This window comes from Pongo abelii, chromosome 8 (assembly GCF_028885655.2).
Source record: "Pongo abelii isolate AG06213 chromosome 8, NHGRI_mPonAbe1-v2.0_pri, whole genome shotgun sequence".
Lineage (NCBI taxonomy): Eukaryota > Metazoa > Chordata > Mammalia > Primates > Hominidae > Pongo > Pongo abelii.
In genome coordinates this window covers 48,633,985-48,657,369 of record NC_071993.2, presented here as the reverse complement: position 1 = coordinate 48,657,369, position 23,385 = coordinate 48,633,985, and the positions used below count along the sequence as shown (strand labels likewise).

General features: G+C 40.6%; 1 protein-coding gene across 4 annotated transcripts in view; it reads left to right on the top strand.

Moving 5' to 3' along the window:
- The window catches only part of LOC129048443 (cyclin-Y-like protein 2), a 35,885-nt gene extending 17,242 nt beyond the window's left edge, over positions 1-18,643 (top strand). For 2 of the 4 annotated variants that reach the window (XM_054523251.2, XM_054523249.2), the window contains 5 exons: positions 701-752; positions 2,493-2,612; positions 6,989-7,155; positions 16,035-16,197; positions 17,700-18,643. In XM_054523251.2, coding sequence (XP_054379226.2) covers positions 701-752; positions 2,493-2,612; positions 6,989-7,155; positions 16,035-16,197; positions 17,700-17,810 — 613 coding nt within the window. In that variant the 3' untranslated portion in view covers positions 17,811-18,643. The remainder of the gene's footprint in view (positions 1-700; positions 753-2,492; positions 2,613-6,988; positions 7,156-16,034; positions 16,198-17,699) is intronic. The other 2 variants (XM_054523253.2, XM_054523250.2) reach the window with 1 other exon arrangement.
- Positions 18,644-23,385: the final 4,742 nt, after the last annotated feature.

Here is a 23,385-nt window from a genome sequence, read left to right as displayed (position 1 = left end):
CAAGCAATCCTCTCACCTCAGGCTCCTGAGTAGCTGGGACCACAGATGTGTGTCCCCATGCCTGGATCATTTTTTTGTATTTTTGGTAGAGACAGGGTTTTGTCATGTTGCCCAGGCTGGTCTCGAACTCCTAAAGGAGCTCAAGTGATCTGCCTGTTTTGGCCTCCCAAAGTGCTGGGATTTTACAGGTGTGAGCCACTGCACTGGCCCAGTTGTATTTTTAAATGAAACTGATGTTTCTCTTTAGTTCTCTGTAGTATATTCTCATGATGTATTTATTATTTTTAGTAGTTTAAATTAAAGGAAGCTAGAAAATCTGAATCACATTTACATTTATTAAAGTTCTAAAGAGAGTATTTCCCACCACTACTGCTTTGTAAAACGTTCTTGTGTTTTAGTGTGTGGTTAGAGGAGTGAAAATGTGTTTGGTTTATTGCCATTGCCTGTTAGGGAGGGTCAATACTTACAGGCAGTTCTGACTGGTTATGGTATAAAAGACTTCACAGTACAGGACATGCTATGCTGAGGAAGAAGAGGACAGGAAACCCTCCACAAGTCAGTATCAAGGAGAATTTGTAAAAACTGTTTTGGTGAAGTAAACACCAAAGCACATAGGCACATAGGAGGCATTATTTTACTAAACAGATATTATACTAAGATATTAACAGTTTTTGAAGTAATACACGTTCTTATTTTATAGAGATGCAGATAGATCTTTGGGCATATTTGATGAACGGTTACACCCACTTACAGTAAGTGTCGCTTTTTTTTTTTTTTTTTTTGAGATGCAGTTTCACGCTTGTTGCCCAGGCTGGAGTGCAATGGTGCCATCTTGGCTCATTGGAAACTCTGCTTCCCAAGTTGAAGCGATTCTCCTGCCTCAGCCTCCCAAGTAGCTGGGATTACAGGTGCCCGCCATCACGCCCGGCTAATTTTGTATTTTTAGTAGAGATGGGGTTTCACCATGTTAGCCGCGCTGGTTTTGAATTCCTGACCTTGGCCTCCCAAAGTGCTGGGATTACAGGCATGAGCCACCGCACCAAGCCTAGTAAGTGTCACTTTTATTGAGTTTGTATTTTTTCTTTTTTTTTTTTTCTTTTTGAGACGGAGTCTCACTCTGTTGCCCAGGCTGGAGTGCAGTGGCGTAATCTCGGCTCACTGCAAGCTCTGCCTCCTGGGTTCATGCCGTTCTCCTGCCTCAGCCTCCCGAGTAACTGGGACTACAGGTGCCTGCCACAATGCCCAGCTAATTTTTTGTATTTTTAGTAGAGACAGGGTTTCACCATGTTAGCCAGGATGGTCTCAATCTCCTGACTCATGATCCGCCCACCTTGGCCTCCCAAAATGCTGAGATTACAGGGGTGAGCCACCACGCCCAGCCTGAGTCTGTATTTTCATCATAGATTTGTATCTGTTTCATGCCTGCAGTCAAAGGCATCTTTCTTTAAGTCTTGTTCCCCATTTCATGTGGCATCTAGTCATCTTATTTTAAAAGTGTTGTAAAAAGAACATGCTGGAATAAGAACTGATCTGCAGGTATGTTTAATTAGTGAGCTAATGTGAGTAAATATACTATCCAAATAACAGAAAACATATCTTTTTAAAAGATAATTGTTAATAGTATCAAGCAATATAAGTATATGTAAATACTTTTAACAAAGAAGCATGATTTTTATGAAGAGGGTTAAAAATAATTTAAGTTCGCTGGTTGTGGTGGCTCACAACTTTGTAATCGCAGCACTTTGGGAGGCTGAGGCGGGCGGATCACCGGAGGTCAGGAGTTTGAGACCAGCCTGACCAATATGATGAAACCCTGTCTCTACTAAAAATATAAAAATTAGCCGGGTATGGTGGCATGTGCCTGTAAATCCCAGCTACTCGGGAGGCTGAGATAGAAGAATCGCCTGAACCCAGGAGGCGGAGGTTGCAGTGTGCCAAGATCACATCATTGCATTCCAGCCTGGGCAACAAGAGCGAAAATCTATGTCAAAAAATCAAACAAACAAAAAAAAGAATTTAAGTTTATATCAACTTACATGGTGTAAAAATTTAAAAATGTACTTCCTTAGGTACATAATAGCCACATGTGGCTAGTGACTATTGTATTTATCAGCACAAGCTTAGAGCCTCATGGTTACAGGAAACTATATTTTTTCAAAGTTTATTGCAGAGAAGAATGACATACAGTCAGTAAGACATTAAAGCCTACTAGTAGCTTACATTTGGATGGAATTATGTGAGGGAAAGGGTAAAAAAGAATATAAACATTTTCTGAGCTTAAGCTCATATAATTTTTAAGTGAATGTGGATGAGTATTAAATCATTATGGTATTTCAGGATCCTACTGTTCATATTGTAAAAAACTAAAAGACATCTCACCAATCAAAATTATCGTAAGTGACACATGGGCACAAATGTGAACACTGCTGTCTTAAGAACACCTCAGGTTTTTTCTTCAATGGATACTTACATTGCATCCTTTCTTCTTTCAGCGAAAAGAGGTTTTGGAGGAATATTTTAAGTATGATCCTGAACACAAATTGATTTTCAGATTTGTTCATACTCTGTTTAAAGCCATGAGGCTAACAGCTGAATTTGCAATCGTAAGTTTGGTAAGATATTTTCTATTTATAAAGCAGCTTTAGAAATTCTTCTTGTAAACAGGGTGGTATTGTCCTGTTTTTTAATACAGTAGGTTTCTGAAGTTATCTCAGAATTTTAAGAGAAACTTTGGAAGCAAATACACACATTTTAGTTGAATCATCATTATGGCTTAAAATGTCACAATTGCTTTTCTCATCACAGAACAATTGCTATTAAAGGCAGCAGGAGGGATTTCTGATTTCTCCCCCAACACATCAGTAAACACATGCACACACAGTGCACACACATCCAGGGCATGTGGAGGGCTTGGAATGGGGAGCAGTAACAGAACCATCTGGCTGATGGGCAGGAAAGGATGCCAGTGTAGGTCTAAGCTGAGTCCCAGGGTATATCCCCAGGCAATTCTGATGCATGTTGTCATTGACAGCTGCTGCCCTCAATTCTTTGTTCCTTTGATGATGTGTGTTTATCTATCCCTGCTGATCACCTGTGCCTGCTCATGAAGTTGCCCAGGAATGTGGTTCCTGTTGGTCTACCAAACCATAGCTGTGTCATTACATTTACATTATTCCTACAAATTCCTTTTGTAAACCTATCATTTTAAATAGTAAATTCTGTTCAAATTGTTGAAAATAATCTTACTCCTCCCCACAACAAACCTATAGAGGAAAGTCAACTGCATGGCCAGGAATGAAAAAATACTTAGGTCAATACTTCTTTAGCAACCAATTAGAGTCTAGGGGAGAAGGCTCCTGCTGTGCACCTGAATCAAAGCCCTCAAAGGGCACTGGACCAGATACAGGCCTTCTCGAGGAGCTGCAAGTCATTTGGAACTCTTAAGCACATGCTAGAGGGAAGCAGGAGTGGTGCTTCCAGATGTAGAGACAGATGATGCAGGAGGGAAAGCTGGATTGGAAAAGGGAGAGTTTTGTACATAGGCTAAGCTTGGTGTGCCTTTGAGAGAGCAGAGTAGCAGAGTCTAGTCATCATTTGGATATACAGGACTAGAGCATGAATCTGATGTAGAGCTACAGAATGAAGAGAAACAGCAGCTGTTTAAATACCAAGAAAGTGTGTAGAATGAAATTGGACAAGCCAGGCATGGTGGTTTTGTGCCTTTAGTCCTACCTACTTGGGAGGCTGAGGTGGAGGAATTACTTGAGCCCAGCAGTTTAAGTCCAGCCTGGGCCAGATGATGAGACCCTGTATTTTTTTTTTTTTTTTTTTTTTTTGAGAGGGACCCTCGCTCTGTCACCCAGGCTGGAGTGTGCAGTGGCGCAATCTCGGCTCACTGCAAGCTCCACCTCCCAGGTTTACGCCATTCTCCTGCCTCAGCCTCCCGAGTAGCTGGGACTAGAGGCACCCGCCACAACACCTGGCTAATTTTTTGTATTTTTAGTAGAGACAGGGTTTCACCATGTTAGCCAGGATGGTCTCGATCTCCTAACCTCGTGATCTGCCCACCTCAGCCTCCCAAAGTGCTGGGATTACAGGTGTAAGCCACCGCACCCAGCCGAGACCCTGCATCTTAAGAAAACAAAAAGTAAGGCCAGGTACGGTTTCTCATGCCTGTAATGCCAGCACTTTGGGAGGCCAAGTTGAGAGGATTGCTCAAGTGTAGGAGTTCAAGACCAGACTGGTCAATAAAGTGAGACCCATTTCTACTAAAAAAAAATAAATAAATAAGAAATTAGCTGGACATGATGGCACATGCCTGTGGCACCAGGCACATGGCAGGCTGAGGCAGGAAGATCACTTGAGCCCAGGAGGTGGAGGCTGCACTCTAGCCTGAGCAACTGAGTGAGACCCTGTCTCAAAAACAGATAAAATGGACAGAAAATAGGTTGGTAAAGACTATTATCATTTAAAGGACAAGCCCCCAGAGGAGTGGCTACTAGAGTGGGAAGAGGAAAAGCAGAAGAGGATAATAAAAGGAGAAAGAGTTCAAGATAGGAGAAGCTGTAGTCACAGTGCTGAATGCTGCCAAGCAGTGACTGATTTGTGAACACTCACTGGATGCTGACCCTGTGCCGCTCTTCTAAGTGCTGGGGTAGAGGAGAGGACAGGTGGAACACAGTTCTTGCTTTTATGAGCTTATTATATTCTAGGAAGATGGAACTTAAGTGTATGAAACAGCAGGAAGAGGAAGCAGGATAAAGGGATACAGAGTGATTGGGGGCTATTTTAGGTAGACAGATAAGGAAGAGCCTCTCTAGAGAGACATTAGAACAGTGACCTGACTGAAGGAGTGACGGGAAAGAGTGCTGACATTACAGGCAGCAGGATGATTGCCAGGACAGACAGAAATGCGTTTCGTGTGTGTTTGAGGAACAAACAGCAAGGTGACGAGCATAGTCAGAGTGAGGAATGAGGGAAACGGTGGAGATGAGGCCCCTCAGGCAGTACCATAGCTTGGCTTGTAGGCCGTAGGAAGAAGTTAAGGTTTTACTCCAGTTTGATGGGAAGCTCGTGGGGAGATCTTGAGCAGAGGAGTGCCATGTTCTAAATGAAGAGGTTATGCTGGCTGCTTTGGGGACAGTAAGCCATAGTTGGGAGGCAGAGTGGAGGCAGCGAAGAGAGTTAAGAAGCAACTAGGGTAATACAGGTGAGCAGTGATAGACTGTGGGTCACCATCAAACCATGCAGACCACCAGTGAAGGTAGATGTAAGAGGCATTGCACACAGATTGGAGCAGGGGAACTGAAATGTAGGTATTTGGCCCCAACACCTAGGCAAATGGCAAATGGCAGAGCTTTAGTTTGTCAGCGTGAAGACACAAGAGACAAGTGCCTGTTGGCAAGAGGAGCCTCAACAGGGGCAGGCAGTGTAGCTGAAGGAGAGATGGAAGATGAGGAGCTGGTATGAGGGTATGGTGCGGTGAGCACCAGTGAGAGGACACAGTTGGAGAGGAGTGGGGAGTGGGATGGGGACAAAGGAAACACAATTTGGAGGAAATTTCTGGTAGAGAAGAAGAAAATCTTCAGAAAGAGGTGATTGTGGGAACAGTGTGCTGCAAAAGTGAGATGGGATCAACTGCACTGAGGGAAGAGTTGGCATCGGTGGGAATAAAGAATTCTCAAAGTCACCCAGAAGGGCACGTGGCATGGATGAGTGTCAGCAGGTCAGCAGCTTAGCAGGAAAGGGGACAGGAAGTAGAGGGCTTGCCATGTTGTTTCAAAGGTCTCTGATTCCTACGCAGTTGAACCCTGGGAGGGAGTTTCACTCTTGAAATACTTGAGAGTGCAGAGTTTGGGAGAAAGGGAGCGGAATCTGTAAAATGTCATGTTCAATAGCCATTTGTTTTTGAAAACATACTTGAGTTTGGCAGTGTTCAGATCAGTATCAGATCTGGCAGTGTTCTGCAATCTGATACCCTTCAGACAAGAAATAAACTTGCTTATTTATATAAAGTTTTTTCCTTTTGTTTCGATGTAAACAGTTCAAGTAGCTCACAGACATACTGTTCTGCAGAGCACCCTCTGAAGTAACAACACCTCACAGCTCACCTTTAATCTTTACTCAGCTATTCACTTTGCCCAATTCTTTGTAGGACAGATGTTTGATAGATGTAAAGTAATTCATAGGATTGTCTCACCAACTGCCTGGCAGGTGTAGAGGAATCCCAGGGATACAGAGACTAGCAGCTGTTTCCACCTTAAAACCAACAGAATTGTCTAAGTTGCAGATGATGTGAGACAGAATAAATTTTTATGAACGGATCATGAAGATGTGCAAAATAGGGGCTGTGAGAAGGACCATCCTTTATACACATGTGTTTCTTACCAAGTGAACAACTGAATATGGGGAACGTTTTACAACCCCACAGACCTGCTCCTGCCATGCTGCTCTACACAGCAGCTGCTGGGAGGCTCTCTTGACCAGCAGTTTTTAAAGCTAGTGCCACAGAAGGGTGAGTTTTTGTGAAAAGGAGGTTAACATTTGCTCACTATTACATGGGTTTTACATATTCAAGCTTGACGTACTTGTAAAATTCCCATCTACCTACCAGCTCTGTGTGAGACATTACATATGTAGGCACTTAAGGATTTATTGAATGACTTTAATCCACACTGGGCCTGTATGTCTGCTATCTTTTATGAGTGTGAAGGTGACAACACTGCCTGTCTTCGTGATGCCCTTGGCTGAGATATACGGTCATTCTTGTAACCAAAATTGGGCTGTGAACTTCTATGGGCAGAGTAGGTAGCAGAAATATCTGACCTACAATTGTGATATGGCCCCTTGTTTGGCCTGATCAAGCAAATCTCTGTAGAACATAAACACTTACTTTCTGGTCAAAACCAGAAGAAATCTGTCATTCATAAGAATTCTCATCACAGCACTTAAACTGAGCTAAATCAAAGGCCAGTGCTCTGTTTTGCAGATTTATATAGAAAGACTTGTAAGTTATGCTAATATCGACATTTGTCCAACTAACTGGAAGAGGATTGTCTTGGGAGCCATTCTTCTTGCCTCCAAGGTTTGGAGTGATATGGCTGCGTGGAGTGAGGACTACTGCAAGCTCTTTGAGAACACTACAGTTGAAGAAATGTGAGTTTGTATGGTTTTTGTGAACTTTCTAACCATTTTTCAGTACTTTATGTGCTCCCATAAACTTAAACACTCTAAGAAATATTTTTAAAGGTTACGTTGTGCAGATAATGAAAATGGACATAAACACCACATACTTTTTCCATCCAGCTTTAGAACAATAGTTCATATTTTTCATTGTTTGCTGGTAGGTCTTGGTAAATTGATGTTTTAATAATCTGCTCATAAATTGAAAAGTATTTTTCTGGTGAATATTTTTGGCATTATCTTATCAGTGTACTACCAGAACATAATAGTACAGTAAATATCTTTATGGCTTTTTCAAAGCTGTGTGCAAGTTCCAGTCTCTTTGTAAGGAGCACATGTGTGGCCTTTGAAATAATTATTTGGCCAGTGACAGGTCTAAGGCCTCTGGACTGTGAAAACTGTGTAGTTTCACCCTGAGTTACACGTTGTGAATTTGCCTTTGCTGGTGTTCCCCCTGCTTTTATCTGAAGTTCTGTTTTATAGAAACCTTGAGATACAGAATATCCACAGATCCCTGTGCCCCTGTCCCATCCCAGTGGAGTGTTACATGTGTTTGGAAATTGGGCTGATGAGTTAGAAGTTCCAGTGTTCCCCTCAGGCAGTCTGAGAAACATTGCTGGAGCATCACCCAGTGCTCACCACACTCAAGAGGTTCCCTGGGCACTCATAAAACCACAGCAGCACTTTGGGGGCCCTGAGTTACCTGTGAGAGTGCAATAAATCTTGCTGAGTCATGGGATTGCTCACAGATGGCACCAACATGATGCTGAAACAGAAGCTTCATGGGGTCTTTCTTCCAGTCTGGCCTCATGATTGTTGTAAAGGGAAGGGCCTTGGAGCTGGTAGGCAAAGTGAGCCAGGGAGGCATTTCCAGCAGAGGCTGTCACAGTGTCCACTAGACAGCGAAAATGGCTTTGTGGGTGACATTTAGGGAAATCTGAAGGAATACCTCTTGATGACATTGAGCACCATATGAAGATCAAGATCATGACAGGCAGTGGCAAGAGGTTTTGGGTTTTTGTTTTTCCTTTTTTTTTTTTTTTACATTTGCCTGTTATTCCAGTTAAGACTGTCTTCCAGAATGTATGCCGTCACAGAGGTGGAGCCTGATGGCTGAATAGCAGTCTCTGCCAATTGTGCTCCCTACAGGAATAACAAATTTAGGAACTATCTAAATAAAAAAAGCACCTGCATAGGAACTAAAAATCAGGTAAGCATTCACAGTACCTGGTTTTAACTTCATATCACTGAAGGAAGCACTGAATAGTGTAGAAAAGACCGTCTTGAATTGCTGATGCCATTCCTCCCCCATGTCCCAGCAGTGGACCTGTAGTGAGAAGAGGGGCTACATGCTTGGGGGAGAGAGAGCACAGCAACTGTGGGACTTTGCACTAAATTCAGCACTGCCATGTCATAGCAGAAAGCAAAACAAGGCTGCACTCATCCAATGCCCACCCATGGAGGAAACATTTAGACTAGCCCTAGCCAGGGAGGAATTGTTCATGCCAGTGGTTGGAACTTGAGTTATGAAAGGCTACTGGCTACTGTGGGATAAAATACTCTGGGGTCCTTAATAAACCTGAAAGTCTGTCTAGGCCACAAGGACTGCTGTGGGGCCCTTGAAGCCAGTGTATTTAGGGGCATGTGACCTACAGAGACAGCAGCTGGGGCAGCTAGGGAGTGCTTGCCCACCCTGCCTCCAGCCCTAGACAGTGCAGCTCACAGGTCTGACAGAGACCTCTTTCTTCTGCTTGAGGGGAGGAAAGAGGACTTTGTCTTGCAACTTGGATACTAGCTCAGCCACAGTAGGAGAGGGCACTGGTCAGAGTCATGAGACCCCCATTTCAGGTCCCAGCTTCAGGATAACGTCTCTAGACAAACCTTGGGCCAGAAGGGAACTTGCTGCCTTAAAGGGACTCAGTAATGGCAGGATTCATCACTTTCTGATGAAAGAGCCCTTGGGCCCTGAAGAATCATCAGTGGTGACCAGATAGTATATACCATGGGCCTCGAGTGAGACTCAGAGATGTGCTGGCTGCAGGTGTGACCCAGCACATTCCCAGCTGTGGTGGCTGTGAGGAGAGACTCTCTCTGCTTGAGAAAAGCTGAGGGAAGAGTTAAGAGGATTTTTCTTGAGCTTAGATACCAGCTCAGCTACAGTGGAGAAGAGCACCAAGTGGACTGTTGGAGTCCCCGATTCAGGCCTTGGCTCTTGGATGGCATCTCTGGACCTACCCTGGGCCAGAGGGGAGCCCACTGCCCTGAAGAGTGAGTTTCAGGCCAGGCAGCATTCACCACAAGTTGACTGAGAGCACTTGGGCATTGAGTGAGAATCAGTGGTGACCTGACAGTAATCCCCATGGGACTGTGTTGACGATATACGTGGGGACAGACTACTCTGCCTGGGGAAAGGGGAGGGAACAGTGGGAATGGATTTGCCTGGTGGATTCAGTGCCAGCTCAGCCATGGTAGAGCAGAACACCAGGTAGATGTCTAAGGTTTATGACTCCAGCCCTGGCTCCCAGACAGCACCTCTGAACCCATCCAGGGACCAGGAGAACTTACTGCACTTAAGGGAAGGACAGAAGCCTGGCTGGCTTCACTACCTGCTAATTGTAGAGCCCCAGGGCCTTGAGTGAAATAGGTGGCAGCAGGTAGGTGTTACAGTGGGCCTTGGCCCACCACAGTGCTGTGCCAGCTTCAGACCTAGTGCTGTCCCAGAGGTGGTGGCCACAGGAGTACTTGCATTGCTCCTCTCTGAGCCCCAGGCAGCCTAGCACAGAGAGAGAGAGACTTCATTTGTGGGAAAGTAAGAGAAGAAGTGAGTCCCTGTCTGCTAACCCAGAGAATTCCTTCAGGTCTGATCTCAGACCACCAATGTGGTACCTCCACAAGTCTGAAAAAAAAAAAAAAATGACATTCTTTACGGAAATAGAAATAAAAAATGAATTCTAAAATTTATATGTAACTACAAAAGACTCAGAATATCCGAAGCTACCCTGAGCAAAAAACAAACAAAACTGGAGGAATCACATTATCTGATTTCAAATTATACTCTATAGCTATAGTAACCAAAACAGCATGACACTGGCATAAAAACAGACACATCAACCAATGGAACAGAATAGAAAACCCAGAAACCAGTTTCTACATCTACAGTGAACTCATTGTCAACGAAGGTACCAAGCACATACAATGGGGAAATGACAGTCTCGTCAATAAGTGGTGCTGGGAAAACTGGATATTCATATGCAGAGGAATGAAACTAGACCTCTATTTCTCACCTTATACAAAAATCAAATCAAAATGGATTAAAGATTTAAATCTCAACTGGGTGCGGTGGCTTATGCCTGTAATCCCAGCACTTTGGAAGGCCGAGATAGAAGAATTGCTTGAGCCCAGTAGTTCAATACCAGCCTGGGCAAACCAGTGAGATTCTGTCTCTATTTTTTAAAACATTAAAAATTAAAAAAATTTAAATCTAAGACCTGAAATATGAAACAAATAAAACATTGGGAAAACTCTCTGGGATACTGGACTCAGCAAATATTTCTTGAATATTTCATAAGCACAGGCAGCCAAAGCAAAAATGGGCAAATTAGGTCACATCAAGTTAAAAAGCTTCTGCACAGCAAAGGAAACAATCAACTAAGTGAAGAGACAACACACAGAATGGGGGAAGATATTTGAAAACTATCTGACAAGGGATTAATTACCAGAATATTTAAGAAGCTCAAAGAACTCCATAGAAAAAAATCTAATATGATTTCTAAACTGGGCAAAATATCTGAATAGGCATTTCTCAAAAGAGGACACATTAGCCAGGCATGATGACACGTGCCTGTGGTTTCAGCTGTTGGGGAGGCTTAGGTGCAAAAGTTACCTGAGCCTGGGAGATTGAGGCTGCAGTGAGCTGTGATTGTGCCACTGCACTCCAACCTGAGTGACAAAGTGAGACCCTGTTTCAAAACTAAGAAAGGCATACAAATAGCAGATAGGTATATGAAAAGATACTCAACATCAATATCATTGATCTTCAGAGAAATGCAAATCAAAATTACAATGAGAGATCATCTCACGCCACTTAAAATGGCCTTTATTCTAAAGATAGCCAATAACAAACGCTGGTGAGGATACAGAGAAAAGGTAACCCTCATACATGGTTAGTGGGAATGTAATTTAAGTACAGCCACTATGGAGAAACGTTTTGGAGTTCCTCAAAACTAAAAATAGAGCTACCGTATGATCCAGCAATCCTACTGCTGGGTATATACCCAAAAGAAAGGAAATCAGTATATCAGAGAGATACCTGCGCTCTCATGTATACTGCAGCACTATTCACAACAGCCAAGATTTGGAAGCATTCCGAGTGTCCATCAACAGAAGAGTGGCTAAAGAAAATGTGGTACATATACACAATGAAGTACTATTCAACTGTAAAAGAGAATGAGATCTTAGTATTTGCAAGAACATGGATGGAAATGTTGAATGAAATAAGCCAGGCATGTAAAAACAAACTTTACGTGTTCCCACTTATTTGTGGGAACTAAAAATTAAGACAGTTTTCTTTTGTTTGTTTTGTTTTTTGAGATGGAGTCTTGCTCTGTCACCCAGGCTGGAGTGCAGCGGCGCTATGTCGGCTCACTGCAACCTCCACCTCCTGGGGTCAAGCGATTCTTCTACCTCTGCCTCCCGAGTAGCTGGGATTACAGGCTCATGCCACCATGCCTGGATAATTTTTGTATTTTTAGTGGTGATGGGGTTTCACCATGCTGGCCAGGCTGATCTCAAACTCCTGACCTCATGATCCACCCGCCTCAGCCTCCCAAAGTGCTGGGATTACAGGTGTGAGCCACTGTGCCCGGCCTCAAACAATTTAACTCATGAAGATATAGAGTAGGAGAACTGTTAGCAGAGGCTGGTAAAAGTAATATGGGGGATGAGGAGTAGGGGGTAATGGTTAATAGGTACACACATATAGTTAGAAAGAATAAACAAGATCTAGTATTTGATAGCACAACAGGGTGACAACACTCAAGAATTATTTAATTGTACATTTTACAGTAACTAAAAGAGTGTAATTGAATTATTTGTAAAACAAAGGTATGCTTGAGGCATGATGGATACTTCATTTACTCTGATGTGATTATTACACATTGTAGTCATCAAAATATTTTATATACCACATAAATATATACACCTATAATATACCCCAAAAACATTTTTAAAGACTTTCATTCAGAATTACTACACTGTATATTTACCAGTGAATTGAGGATTCTTGTGACTAAGAAGAGACTCACTAGTGATGGTCGGTTGGTTTTGAAATGGCTGCTAAATTACTGCTTTGCTAAATAGTAGAAACTGAGTTGTCACGGTGATATTGCTAGTAGCCATTTTAGCAAAGGATGTAAAAGAAAATGAATTTGAAACAAATAGAAGTACTTTGAAAGTTGCAGAAGCTAAAGTGCTCTTAATCACTACTGTCATCAGTCTGTAAACTGGTTTCTTGAAGGGAGCAAAATTTGTAATTATGAACACTTGGCTCCACTATAATGGCAGCTAAATTGTTCTAAAACCTGCAGCTAATCCAGTGGGGCTCTAGTTCTAATTACAAGGTCAGAGAATACACAGAGAAATGTTCAGGTTTCCACAGATGTGAGCTCCAGAAGCAGTGGTGGCAGAAGCCAGCTGCAGTTCTACACAATGCTGTTTGTGAACGCAGAAGCACCCTGATCTGTGCTCTGAACAGGAGCTTTGTTGACGATTTTTAGAAAATGTAAAACATTGCAACAAAGTGTGTAATGTACATTTATCTTGTCCCTCTGCTGTTGATTGTAAAGATCTCTTTTGGACCGTAAATTGAACCATTTAAAAGTTAGTGTTTATCAGATTTTTCTTAAAACTTTTCAACATCTGTTTGTCTTGTTAGAATATATTTTCCTTCAGAAACATCACTAATTCTCAGGGAAATGCAAATGAAAACCACAGTGTGATACCACCTTACTCCTGCAAGAATGGCCATAATTTAAAAATTGAAAAATCGTACATGGTGGTATGGATTTGGTGAAAAGGGAACACTTACACTGCTGATAGGAATGTAAACTAGTACAACCACTATGGAAAACAGTATTGCCATTCAATCCAGCAATCTCACACTAGGTATCTACCCGAAGCAAAAGAAGTCGTATGAAAAAGACACATGCACATGCATGTTGATAGCAGCACAGTTTGCAATTGCAAAAATATGGAATGCCCATCAACGAATGGGCAGATAAAGAAAGTGTGGAATATATACACCATGGAATACTGCTGAGCCATAAAACAGAATGAAATGATGGCCTTTGCAGCAACCTGGATGGAGCTGGATGCCATTATTCTAAGTGAAGTAACTCAAGAATGGAAAACCAAATATCATGTGTTCTCACTTATAGGTGGGAGCTAAGCTATGAGGATTTTATATGTATATATATATGTACACACACATACATACATACATATATACATACATACATACATATAAGTTAAACTGTGCAGCTCCTATTCAGAAAATTTGCTGTGCCTGTAAAGGGTATGCTATTAGCCATTTAAAAAACAACAAAAAACTAAGAAGATACATATCCTGTAGGCATAATGGTTTTCCTCAATAACTAAGCCTTTATTAATAAACATGTTAATTATATAAAATACTATATTTTACACATTTAACATATGTTTGTGGAAAAACATAAGAGATTATGAAGTGCATATATTCCTATAGTAAATTAACTCCTGATTAGCTGATTATTAAAGCATTATCTGATTTACATTCCTATAGTCTTATGGTTATATGAATAGGAAACTAATGTTAGAAGTAGTTTCAGTGGGGTTTTCAGTTAAACAAATGAGAAAACCACCTATCTGCTTATATCCTAACTGCTTTGCATACCAGAGAACATCAAGCATTTGTTGACTTAGCCAATGGATAAAACTTTAAAACCAAGAAACCAAATATGTTGTTGAGGTATTAATTGTTTTTATACAGTTAAGTCTTTATGGGGATTACTATGAAAGTGGTAAGATTACTCTAGTTTTATATTTATTTAAACATTTGACAAAGTGCTGGACACAGTGGCTCATGTCTGTAATCCCAGCACTTTGGGAGGCCAAGGTGGGAGTATCACTTAATCACAGGAGTTTAACACCAGCCTGGGCAACAGGTGAGACCCTGTCTCTACAAAAAGAATTTTTAAAAAATAGCCCAGCTAAGTGGCATGAACCTGTAGTCCCAGCTACTTGAAAGGCTAGGATCGTGCCACTGAACTGTAGCCTGAGCGACAGAGCAAGAACCTGTCTCAAAACAAACAAACAAACAAAAATCTTCTGCCGGGACAGCTGAATAATCACTTGGCAGAGGGCTGCTCCCAGCCTGTTCCCCTCTCACTGCATTCTACTCATCCCCACACTCAGTTCTGGCCAGGAGTGACAGGTGCTGAGCACCTTGGGGTTTCATTTCCAACTTAGGAGAAACACTGTGTAAGGCCAGCGCCCTACCAAAAGTCTTGTCATAAAATGGGTTTAGTCTAGCCAAGGTGTTTCTCTTTGATCCTTCTACCGCCTGAAGTGTAAAGAGTATTCCTGCCCCGTAATAGTGACAGCTAATAAATGGCATCCATCATTTCTGTCATCTGATCACTATTGCGGTGCCTTGGGAGTGAGCATGGAGTCTGAGTTGTGCAATGGAACCCTCAAGAATGAGACCTGAGTCAGCTGCATGAGTGCAGAGAAGGCTGTCCCCTTTCTCCTCATCCCAAACTTGGGGTGCTGGATCCAGAATGGACTGCAAGCAGCTGTGCCCTGTTTGGACATTAGTGTAGGAATCCACCTGCATAGCCTGTATTTGTTTCAAAAAAGAATTTGGAGCTATTCTAGTAGCTCAGTGTGATATTTTTAAATAAACAGAAAAATTTTATTAACTGACTTAACAAAAAAACACTGCCTATTAAATTCATTTAATATTGTTTAAGGAGTATCTACAAAATTTTGACCTCAGTGTTTTCTTGCAAAAGAAGTGGAAGTAAGGACAGAGACCCTTTCAAATGAAGAATCACTGAGAAACCAAATATTTATAAGTAGTATAACATTTACTTATGCACATTTTTAAAGATTATGCCATAATCAGTTTGCATCAGGCTCTCCAATTTCAGAACACTGAGAGGATTTTCCTGTAGGCAAAATTTTCATATAAATGTTGAAGAAATTGTTAAAACTGAAAACTTTTCTGAATTTGGTAATCTACTAGGGTTCAAATCTAGTGTGCTTTCTTAATTTGTAAGGTCCGTCTACAGTGTGTGTTATCATGGGTCTTGGAGTAAATATCACGTAAATGAAGGCATTTCCACATTCTATACATTCACAGGTTTTATTTCAGAAATGAGTTCTGTTGTTCATGTGGAACTCGAAAAACCGAAAGCCTTACCATGGATGTTTGTATTTACAAGGGTTTTCTCCATTGAATCCTTTCATGTTTTCAAAGAAATGAAAAAGCTGAAGGCTTTACTTGTTTCTTAAGATTATGTCATTTTTCTCCATATTAAATTCAAATATGTCTTTGAAAGCTGTGAGAAAATCAAGTTATTAACCCAGTTTTTACATTCATGTTGTTTTTGTTTTTCTAAGTTCTCAAAGAGAACTGGGAAAGTTGCATGCTTTCTTGTATTTCTTAGATCGATAGGGTTCTGTACAGTGTGAGTTCTTTCATGTGTTCTAATAAACTAGAGCACATGGTGCCTTTACCACATTTCTTACACAAGAATAATGTTTTTGAACTAACATTGTCCTGTGTTGGTTTTGTTGTGTTTCTCCTTCCCCAGGAATGAGTTGGAAAGGAAATTCTTGAAGCTAATTAATTATAATGTCAACATTACTAGCAGTGTTTATAGCACATTCTACTTCGATCTTCGCACCTTGGCACACAACAACGGCCTGTATTCACCAGTTTATCTTCTTGACAGAGAAAGAGCATGGAAGCTGGAGGTAAGGCTACGAAGTTACTAAGTGGGTTTTCAGTCAAACACCAATGCCAACATCTGTGACTAGGTCATATTAAGTAGTGATTAGAAAAATGGAAAGCTTCAAAATTAACTAACATACTGAAGAGCTTATTACCTTTTTGGCATTCTACTTCCTGCATCTTTTATGGTTTTTACAAGGATCCACATCATTTGAAAATTATAGATATTATCTTCTCTTTTGTGAGCATAATTCAGAATATTTTAATCAAATTTAATTCGTTTGTAATCTTTCCCTTTTGAACCTTTACCCTTTCAAATAATCATATATAAATGATTTCTTGTTATTGTATTCTGAGCAGTGTCTACATATATAATGCACTTACCACTCTTGACTATTTTTTATTACTTAGTTTGCAAATTTACGTCATTTTCTACTGTATATACCACAGTGCAGTCAGTCCCATGGGTTTGTTAGACACAGCATTAGTGCCTAAGCCAAGAGACCTGCACTTAGACTGTATAAGTTATGCGTGTCTCAAATACTGGATGCGGGAAGTACATGGGATTTTACTGGAAATGATAACTTTTATGAGACAAAGTAATATTTATGGTTTGTGACTTTTGGTAAGTACACAGCAGACTTACAGCTGACAAGGATGAACATTTAAAATAGGCACATTCTGTGGTACCTTGGAAGTATTTTAAAATAATACATTTTCTATCATAATTAATGTACAAGTGAAGTAGTGCCTTTTGATGCTTGAGTCATTAGACTTCTTTGATGTTCCAATACAATCCAGCACATGCCTGCATCGTTAAAATTTGCTTTGAGTGTATAATAACTACTGTAGATTGGGTAGAGTTTGAATAGATTAATAAACTAACTTTTTGCAAAAGTGTACATTCATTATGTTTAAGGAACAAGTGCACAGGTAACATGATACTGCTCTTAGAAGCCTGTCACAATACTGTGACATCTTTGGGAGCCCAATTTTTAAGTAACTTAATAAAACAAGTTCCCCTTTGCTCCAGCAGTCTAGCCCTGAGATTACCTTAATGAGTTGACAGAACTTGGCAGTGTAAACTTCAGCCAAAGTAGCTATAACTGGGCCGGGCGCGGTGGCTCATGCCTGTAATTCCAGCACTTTGGGAGTCCGAGGTGGATGGATCACGAGGTCAGGAGTTCAAGATCAGCCTGGCCAAGATGGTGAAACCCCGTCACTACTAAAAATGTGAAAATTAGCTGGGCATGTTAGCAGGCGCCTGTAATCCCAGCTACTCGGGAGGCTGACGTAGAGAATTGCTTGAACCTGGGAGGCGGAGGTTGCAGTGAGCCGAGATTGTGCCATTGCACTCCAGCCTGGGACTCCTTCTCAAAAAAAAAAACAAAAAACAAAAAACAAAAAAGTAGCTGTAACTGAACTATCTAAAGGAGTTTGCATGTGTGGTTTATCATCAGTGGTGATTGTTAAAAGGTCGGAAACCTTTTTAAAATTGTACCTTTTTTCTATTTGACATTCTTAGGCTTTTTCAAGGATGGAACAAGACAGAGTTTTCTATAGTGCTGCCAAGAATGGGTCTTTGAGTGCTGATGATTTAATTCATCTTCAGCGTGCTAAGGCCATCCTCTCCTGAAGGAAGAAATGAGGAGTAATGTAACATCTGAACCCCTCATCAAAAAAGACAGGAAAATACGAACTCTCCTGCTAAAGAACTAGAAAGATTGGTATTTTCAAAAGAAGAAACACCTCAATTCAAGTTAACTCAAGGACAACTAAGATTGTACTTCGTAGTAAAGAATGGGACCTTGTCAGGGCAACAACACACTCTTACACTCTTCTGTCCTGTTTAATGTAAACAGAGTTATAAAAACCACTCCAAAGTGAAGACTCCTGCCCACACACACATATTTGCTTAGTGTGTGGGCTGATAGCTGTAAACTATATAAGGCTTTTAAAACAATAGTTTAACTTTTTAGATTTTAAAGATAACTTGTCTGTTTCTTTCATGTTTTTTTCTTTTCTCCAATATTCCTGCATATGCATTTGGAATCAGTGCAGTATCACTGTTAAAACATGGGAGTCTAACAACTCCTAAAGCCACTAGGAGCAGTCCCAGCATTGTCAGGTATGGAAGGGCTCTTCCTTCCTACTTTTACCATGGAAGCTACAGTTACTGGCAATCATCAAGCAAAAGCTGCCAAATAACATTTGCCATTCATATCCTTTGTAAGCCCTTCTTATTAGCAGTTTAGCATGTTTGGGGGTCATAAAAAGAGAAAGTATTGGTTATTGATTATCTACTTTTATGAAGCTCTATGGTGTATTTCTTATGAACTATAATGGTTCTCATTTGCTGGTAAATTTTCTTATAGTTAAGTAAATGTATTCAAAGATGTTTTCATAGTGCCAAGCAACATGGTGATCCAGTGGTTATATAAAAATAATAAAATACAAGGTGTCCTGAAAGTTTCAGGGCAGTTTTTAGCTTTAATATAGTGTGCCTGGGCCCCCCAGAGGACTGCAGCATATGTATACATGCTGTAAATCTTTACAAAATATCATTTGAAAGTGTAATTGTATTTCTTCTTTTTATTTTTAATAGATGATGCCTCACTATATTGCCCAAGCTACAGTGCAATGATTAATCAGAGACACAATCATAGCACACCACAGCTGAAAATCCTGGCCTCAAGCAATGTTCCCATGTCAGCCTACCAAGTAGCTGGGACCATGGGTGTGTACCACTGCCTCTGGCTTTATTTTGCAGAATTTGAATGTTAAACTTTTAACCTTTTGTTTCAGTCAATATCTGCTATCTGCAAGAAGGACTGAAACAATAAATTAAAAGCTTAATACTCAGGAGCTAGGCATGCTTGTAGTCCCAGCTACTCATGAGGCTTAAATGATCACTTGAGGCCTAGCCTTGGAGGCTGCAGTGCACTGTGATTGTGCCTGTAAATAGCTATTGCCCTCCAGCCTTGGCAGCATAATGAGACACTGTCACTTTAAAACATGGCAAAACTAAATAAACGTAAAAGAAATACAACAAGCTTTTCAATGATGTTTTGTAAATGTTTGTAGCATTGTTACTTCTACAAGTATCAAAGCTTAAAATTACACTAAGACTTTTGGAATTCTTGTGTTTTTATAAAGTGCCCTTTTCTCTTGTAAAGTAGCTCTTTGCAAGGCTTTTATCTGCATTGATCACCTCAAATTATTTTCCCTAGATGTGATAAAGAGGAGGATCTGTGTTAATTCATGTGTAACAAATTAGAAGGAATTGGACCCTAATAGTAGTAGGTGATGTAATACATTTTATTATCCCACATGTTAGACTGGGTGCAGGTATCATATTTCATGTCCTGCTATTTAAAAAGAACTTCCATAAACCTTCAGAATCCTACCTCCTGAAAACGTATCATTTATGGAATGCAGAGCTTAGAGACTGGAGTATTGATTGCAGTTTTATTTTCAAAATAAATGCTACAATTGATGTGGTTTTCATTTCTCATGTTTATATTAAAAGAAAACCTAGTAAACTAATTAAAATGTGGCGAGTGTGTTTATAACACTTCTATTCCCATAGTGTTGCATCTCTGCCTAACTTAAATGGTTTATATCAGTCTTGATATGTCTTAAAGCATTTTTGTAAGTTGCCTTGACCATACGCAAGTTGGTTTAATTCATGCCTGTATTTAAGATGTAATATTTGTTTTCTCTTTTTTTTTTTTTGAGATGGAGTCTAGCTCTGTTGCCCAGGTTTGAGTGCAGTGGCGCAACCTTGGCTCACTGCAACTTGTGCCTGCCGGGTTCAAGCAATTCTCCTGTCTCAGCCTCCCAAGTGGCTGGGACTACAGGCGCATGCCGCCACGGCCGGCTGATTTTATGTATTTTAGTAGAGACCGGGTTTCACTGTGTGGCCCAGGCTGGTCTCGAACTCCTGACCTCAGGCAATTCACCCGCCTTGGCCTCCCAAAGTGCTAGGATTACAGGCATGAGCCACCATGCCCGGCCCTCAATTTTAAGATAATTTATTGCACCTAAAATAACTCTCTGGCCACAATACTTAGTGGCATAGTGCATTAGATGGCATCTTTGAATAGTTGATTATTGTGTCTGAGAGGAAAAACACATTAGAATATGAAATTAGATAAATATACCAAAGAGAAAGGATTTCCAGGAATAGTGTAGAATTAGAACGAGAGTGTTTGAAGTTTTCAGTTACACAGAAACAAAATGGAAGTACAGAAAGTAGAATTAAAGTTGCTGTACAGAGGGTGACTTAAACCACATAATTTGACTTTAGCACACTGTTTTCAAGTTTACATTTTAGTTAAAAATAAATCACTGTTGGTTTTTTTTAGAATTAAAATTCTAACCACTCAACTTCAGTGATCCTCACTAAATCCTGATAATATTGGTGTATTTTTATCCATTTTAATTATTTAGTACCTAAGGTAAAATCTTCAACTTATCACCTTATCTTGATAAATTGCAAACTAGAATTAATGATCTCTATTAAACTTAGAAGAAAAAGTGTATGATGAATCCTTGTTTATAAGATTGTTTGCACCTTATAATACGCCATTAACTAAGTAGAAGTCCTGACATATATGAGTGGTCAAAGATTTAAAAAGCAGTTTGACAGAAGGACACTGGACATAAATTCATGACTTCAAGAGTAAGTCAGGGCTAGGCGCACTGGCTCACGCCTGTAATCCCAGCGGTTTAGGAGGCTGAGGCAGGCAGATCACTTGAACCCAGCAGTTGAAGACCAGCCTGGCCAACATGGCAAAATCCCCTCTCTACTAAAAATACAAAAATTAGCCAAGCATGGTGGCAACCTTTTATGGTCCTAGCTCCTCGGGAGACTGAGGCACGAGAATTGCTTGAATCTGGGAGGCAGAGGTTGCAGTGAGCCATGATCATGCCTACACTACAGCCTGGGGCGACACAGCAAGACTTTGTCTCAAAAAAAAGAGTAAATCAATAGAATAAGGAACATTAACATTGTTCTGTCCTTTGGCTTGCATTCTAGAAGGGAATACAATCATTTAGATAAATGAAAAATTGGGTCAACTTAGAATAAGAATATAAATGTCACTGAAACTGAGCAGGTTCTCTGACAAATGTTATGGGGCAAGGAAACTAAGTTGCTAGTAGGTGGTAACTATGGAAGTTTTCTTAGAGTTTGATACCTGGGAAAGATAAGTTCTTTAACATAAGACTATGAAAAGGATTATCTGAGTACCAAAGCTCAAATTTACTTTGACTTTTTGGGTTATTTTAACGTTTGTAATACAGACCCCAGTGAAATTTTACTCTAGTAGAGTGTGAACTAAAACTTTTACATCTTCATTACAAGGAAAAGACAAAGATCTGAAATATGTATTGGAGCCAAATGAAATGGCCATTTTTGTAGCACAAAAGCAGTTGCCTATTGGCAGTTTTATATAGTTTATTCCAAGATGAACTACCTAATCTTAGGGCTCAATGTTTCCAGAGAAATTTTATTCTGGTCTTTTATTCACATTTCTTTTTATGTAACCTAGATGCCCATACATTACTGAAATCAAGCAACACTAAATCCTGATTTTATTACAACTCAAGGTTTAGTTTTTTGATGTAGTTTTCCCACATTTCCAAATACACTATTCCTTGGTTTAAAAAAAACATGCCGGCCGGCCACGGTGGCTCACGTCTGTAATCCCAGCACTTTGGGAGGCCGAGGCAGGTGGATCACCTGAGGTCAGGAGTTTGAGACCAGCCTCAACATGAAGAAACCCCATCTCTACTAAAAATTTAAAATTAGCCGGGCATGGTGGTGCATGCCTGTAATCCCAGCACTCAGGAGGCTGAGGCAGGAGAATTGCTTGAACCTGGGAGGTGGAGGTTGTGGTGAGCCAAGATTGCGCCATTGCACTCTAGCCTGGGCAACAAGAGAGAAACTCCGTCTCGAAAAAAAAAATGCCAAAGCCCATCTTAACCAAAAGCCAAATTACTCTTGATTCAGTATTCAGGTTATGCAGTGTTTCTGGAAACTAATTTTGCTGCAGTGTGCTGGTTAGCTAGAATCTTTCATCACCCAGCCCTTTCCCTAGCCACATTTAAGATTTCTGTGGCTTCATTATTTCCTCACACTGCACCCTTGAATATGGAACTACATCTTTGACAGCTGGCAGAGAAATCTCCCAGGTAAGTGCTAGTTTCTATGCAAATTTGTAGAGAACACCCAGGATCTATCAAGTTAAGGATTAGATGACCTTAAGTCTAATGGCCAGACACTTATTACCCAGTTGGGCCCAACATTGTGCCAGCGAGCAATGCAAAAGATCTAGGAGCCCTTCATTGAAACCTGCCCCCTAGGACACAGTTTTCTTTTCTTTTTTTTTTTTTTTTTTTTTTAAATATTCTGAGAATTTTTTTTTTTTGTGATTTCTTTTTTTTATTATTATTATTATACTTTAGGTATATCTCCCAATGCTATTCCTCCCCCCTCCCCCACCCCACAACAGTCCCCAGAGTGTGATGTTCCCCTTCTTGTGTCCATATATTCTCATTGTTCACTTCCCACCTATGAGTAAGAATATGCAGTGTTTGGTTTTTTGTTCTTGCGATAGTTTACTGAGAATGATGATTTCCAATTTCATCCATGTCCCTACAAAGGACATGAACTCATCATTTTTTATGGCTGCATAGTATTCCATGGTGTATATGTGCCACATTTTCTTAATCCAGTCTATCATTGTTGGACATTTGGGTTGGTTCCAAGTCTTTGCTATTGTGAATAATGCCGCAGTAAACATACGTGTGCATGTGTCTTTATAGCAGCATGATTTATAGTCCTTTGGGTATATACCCAGTAATGGGATGGCTGGGTCAAATGGTATTTCTAGTTCTAGATCCCTGAGGAATCGCCACACTGACTTCCACAATGGTTGAACTAGTTTACAGTCCCACCAACAGTGTAAAAGTGTTCCTATTTCTCCACATCCTCTCCAGCACCTGTTGTTTCCTGATTTTTTAATGATTGACATTCTAACCGGTGTGAGATGGTATCTCATTGTGGTTTTGATTTGCATTTCTCTGATGGCCAGTGATGGTGAGCATTTTTTCATGTGTTTTTTGGCTGCATAAATGTCTTCTTTTGAGAAGTGTCTGTTCATGTCCTTCGCCCACTTAGGACACAGATTTCTAAGGCAATTTCT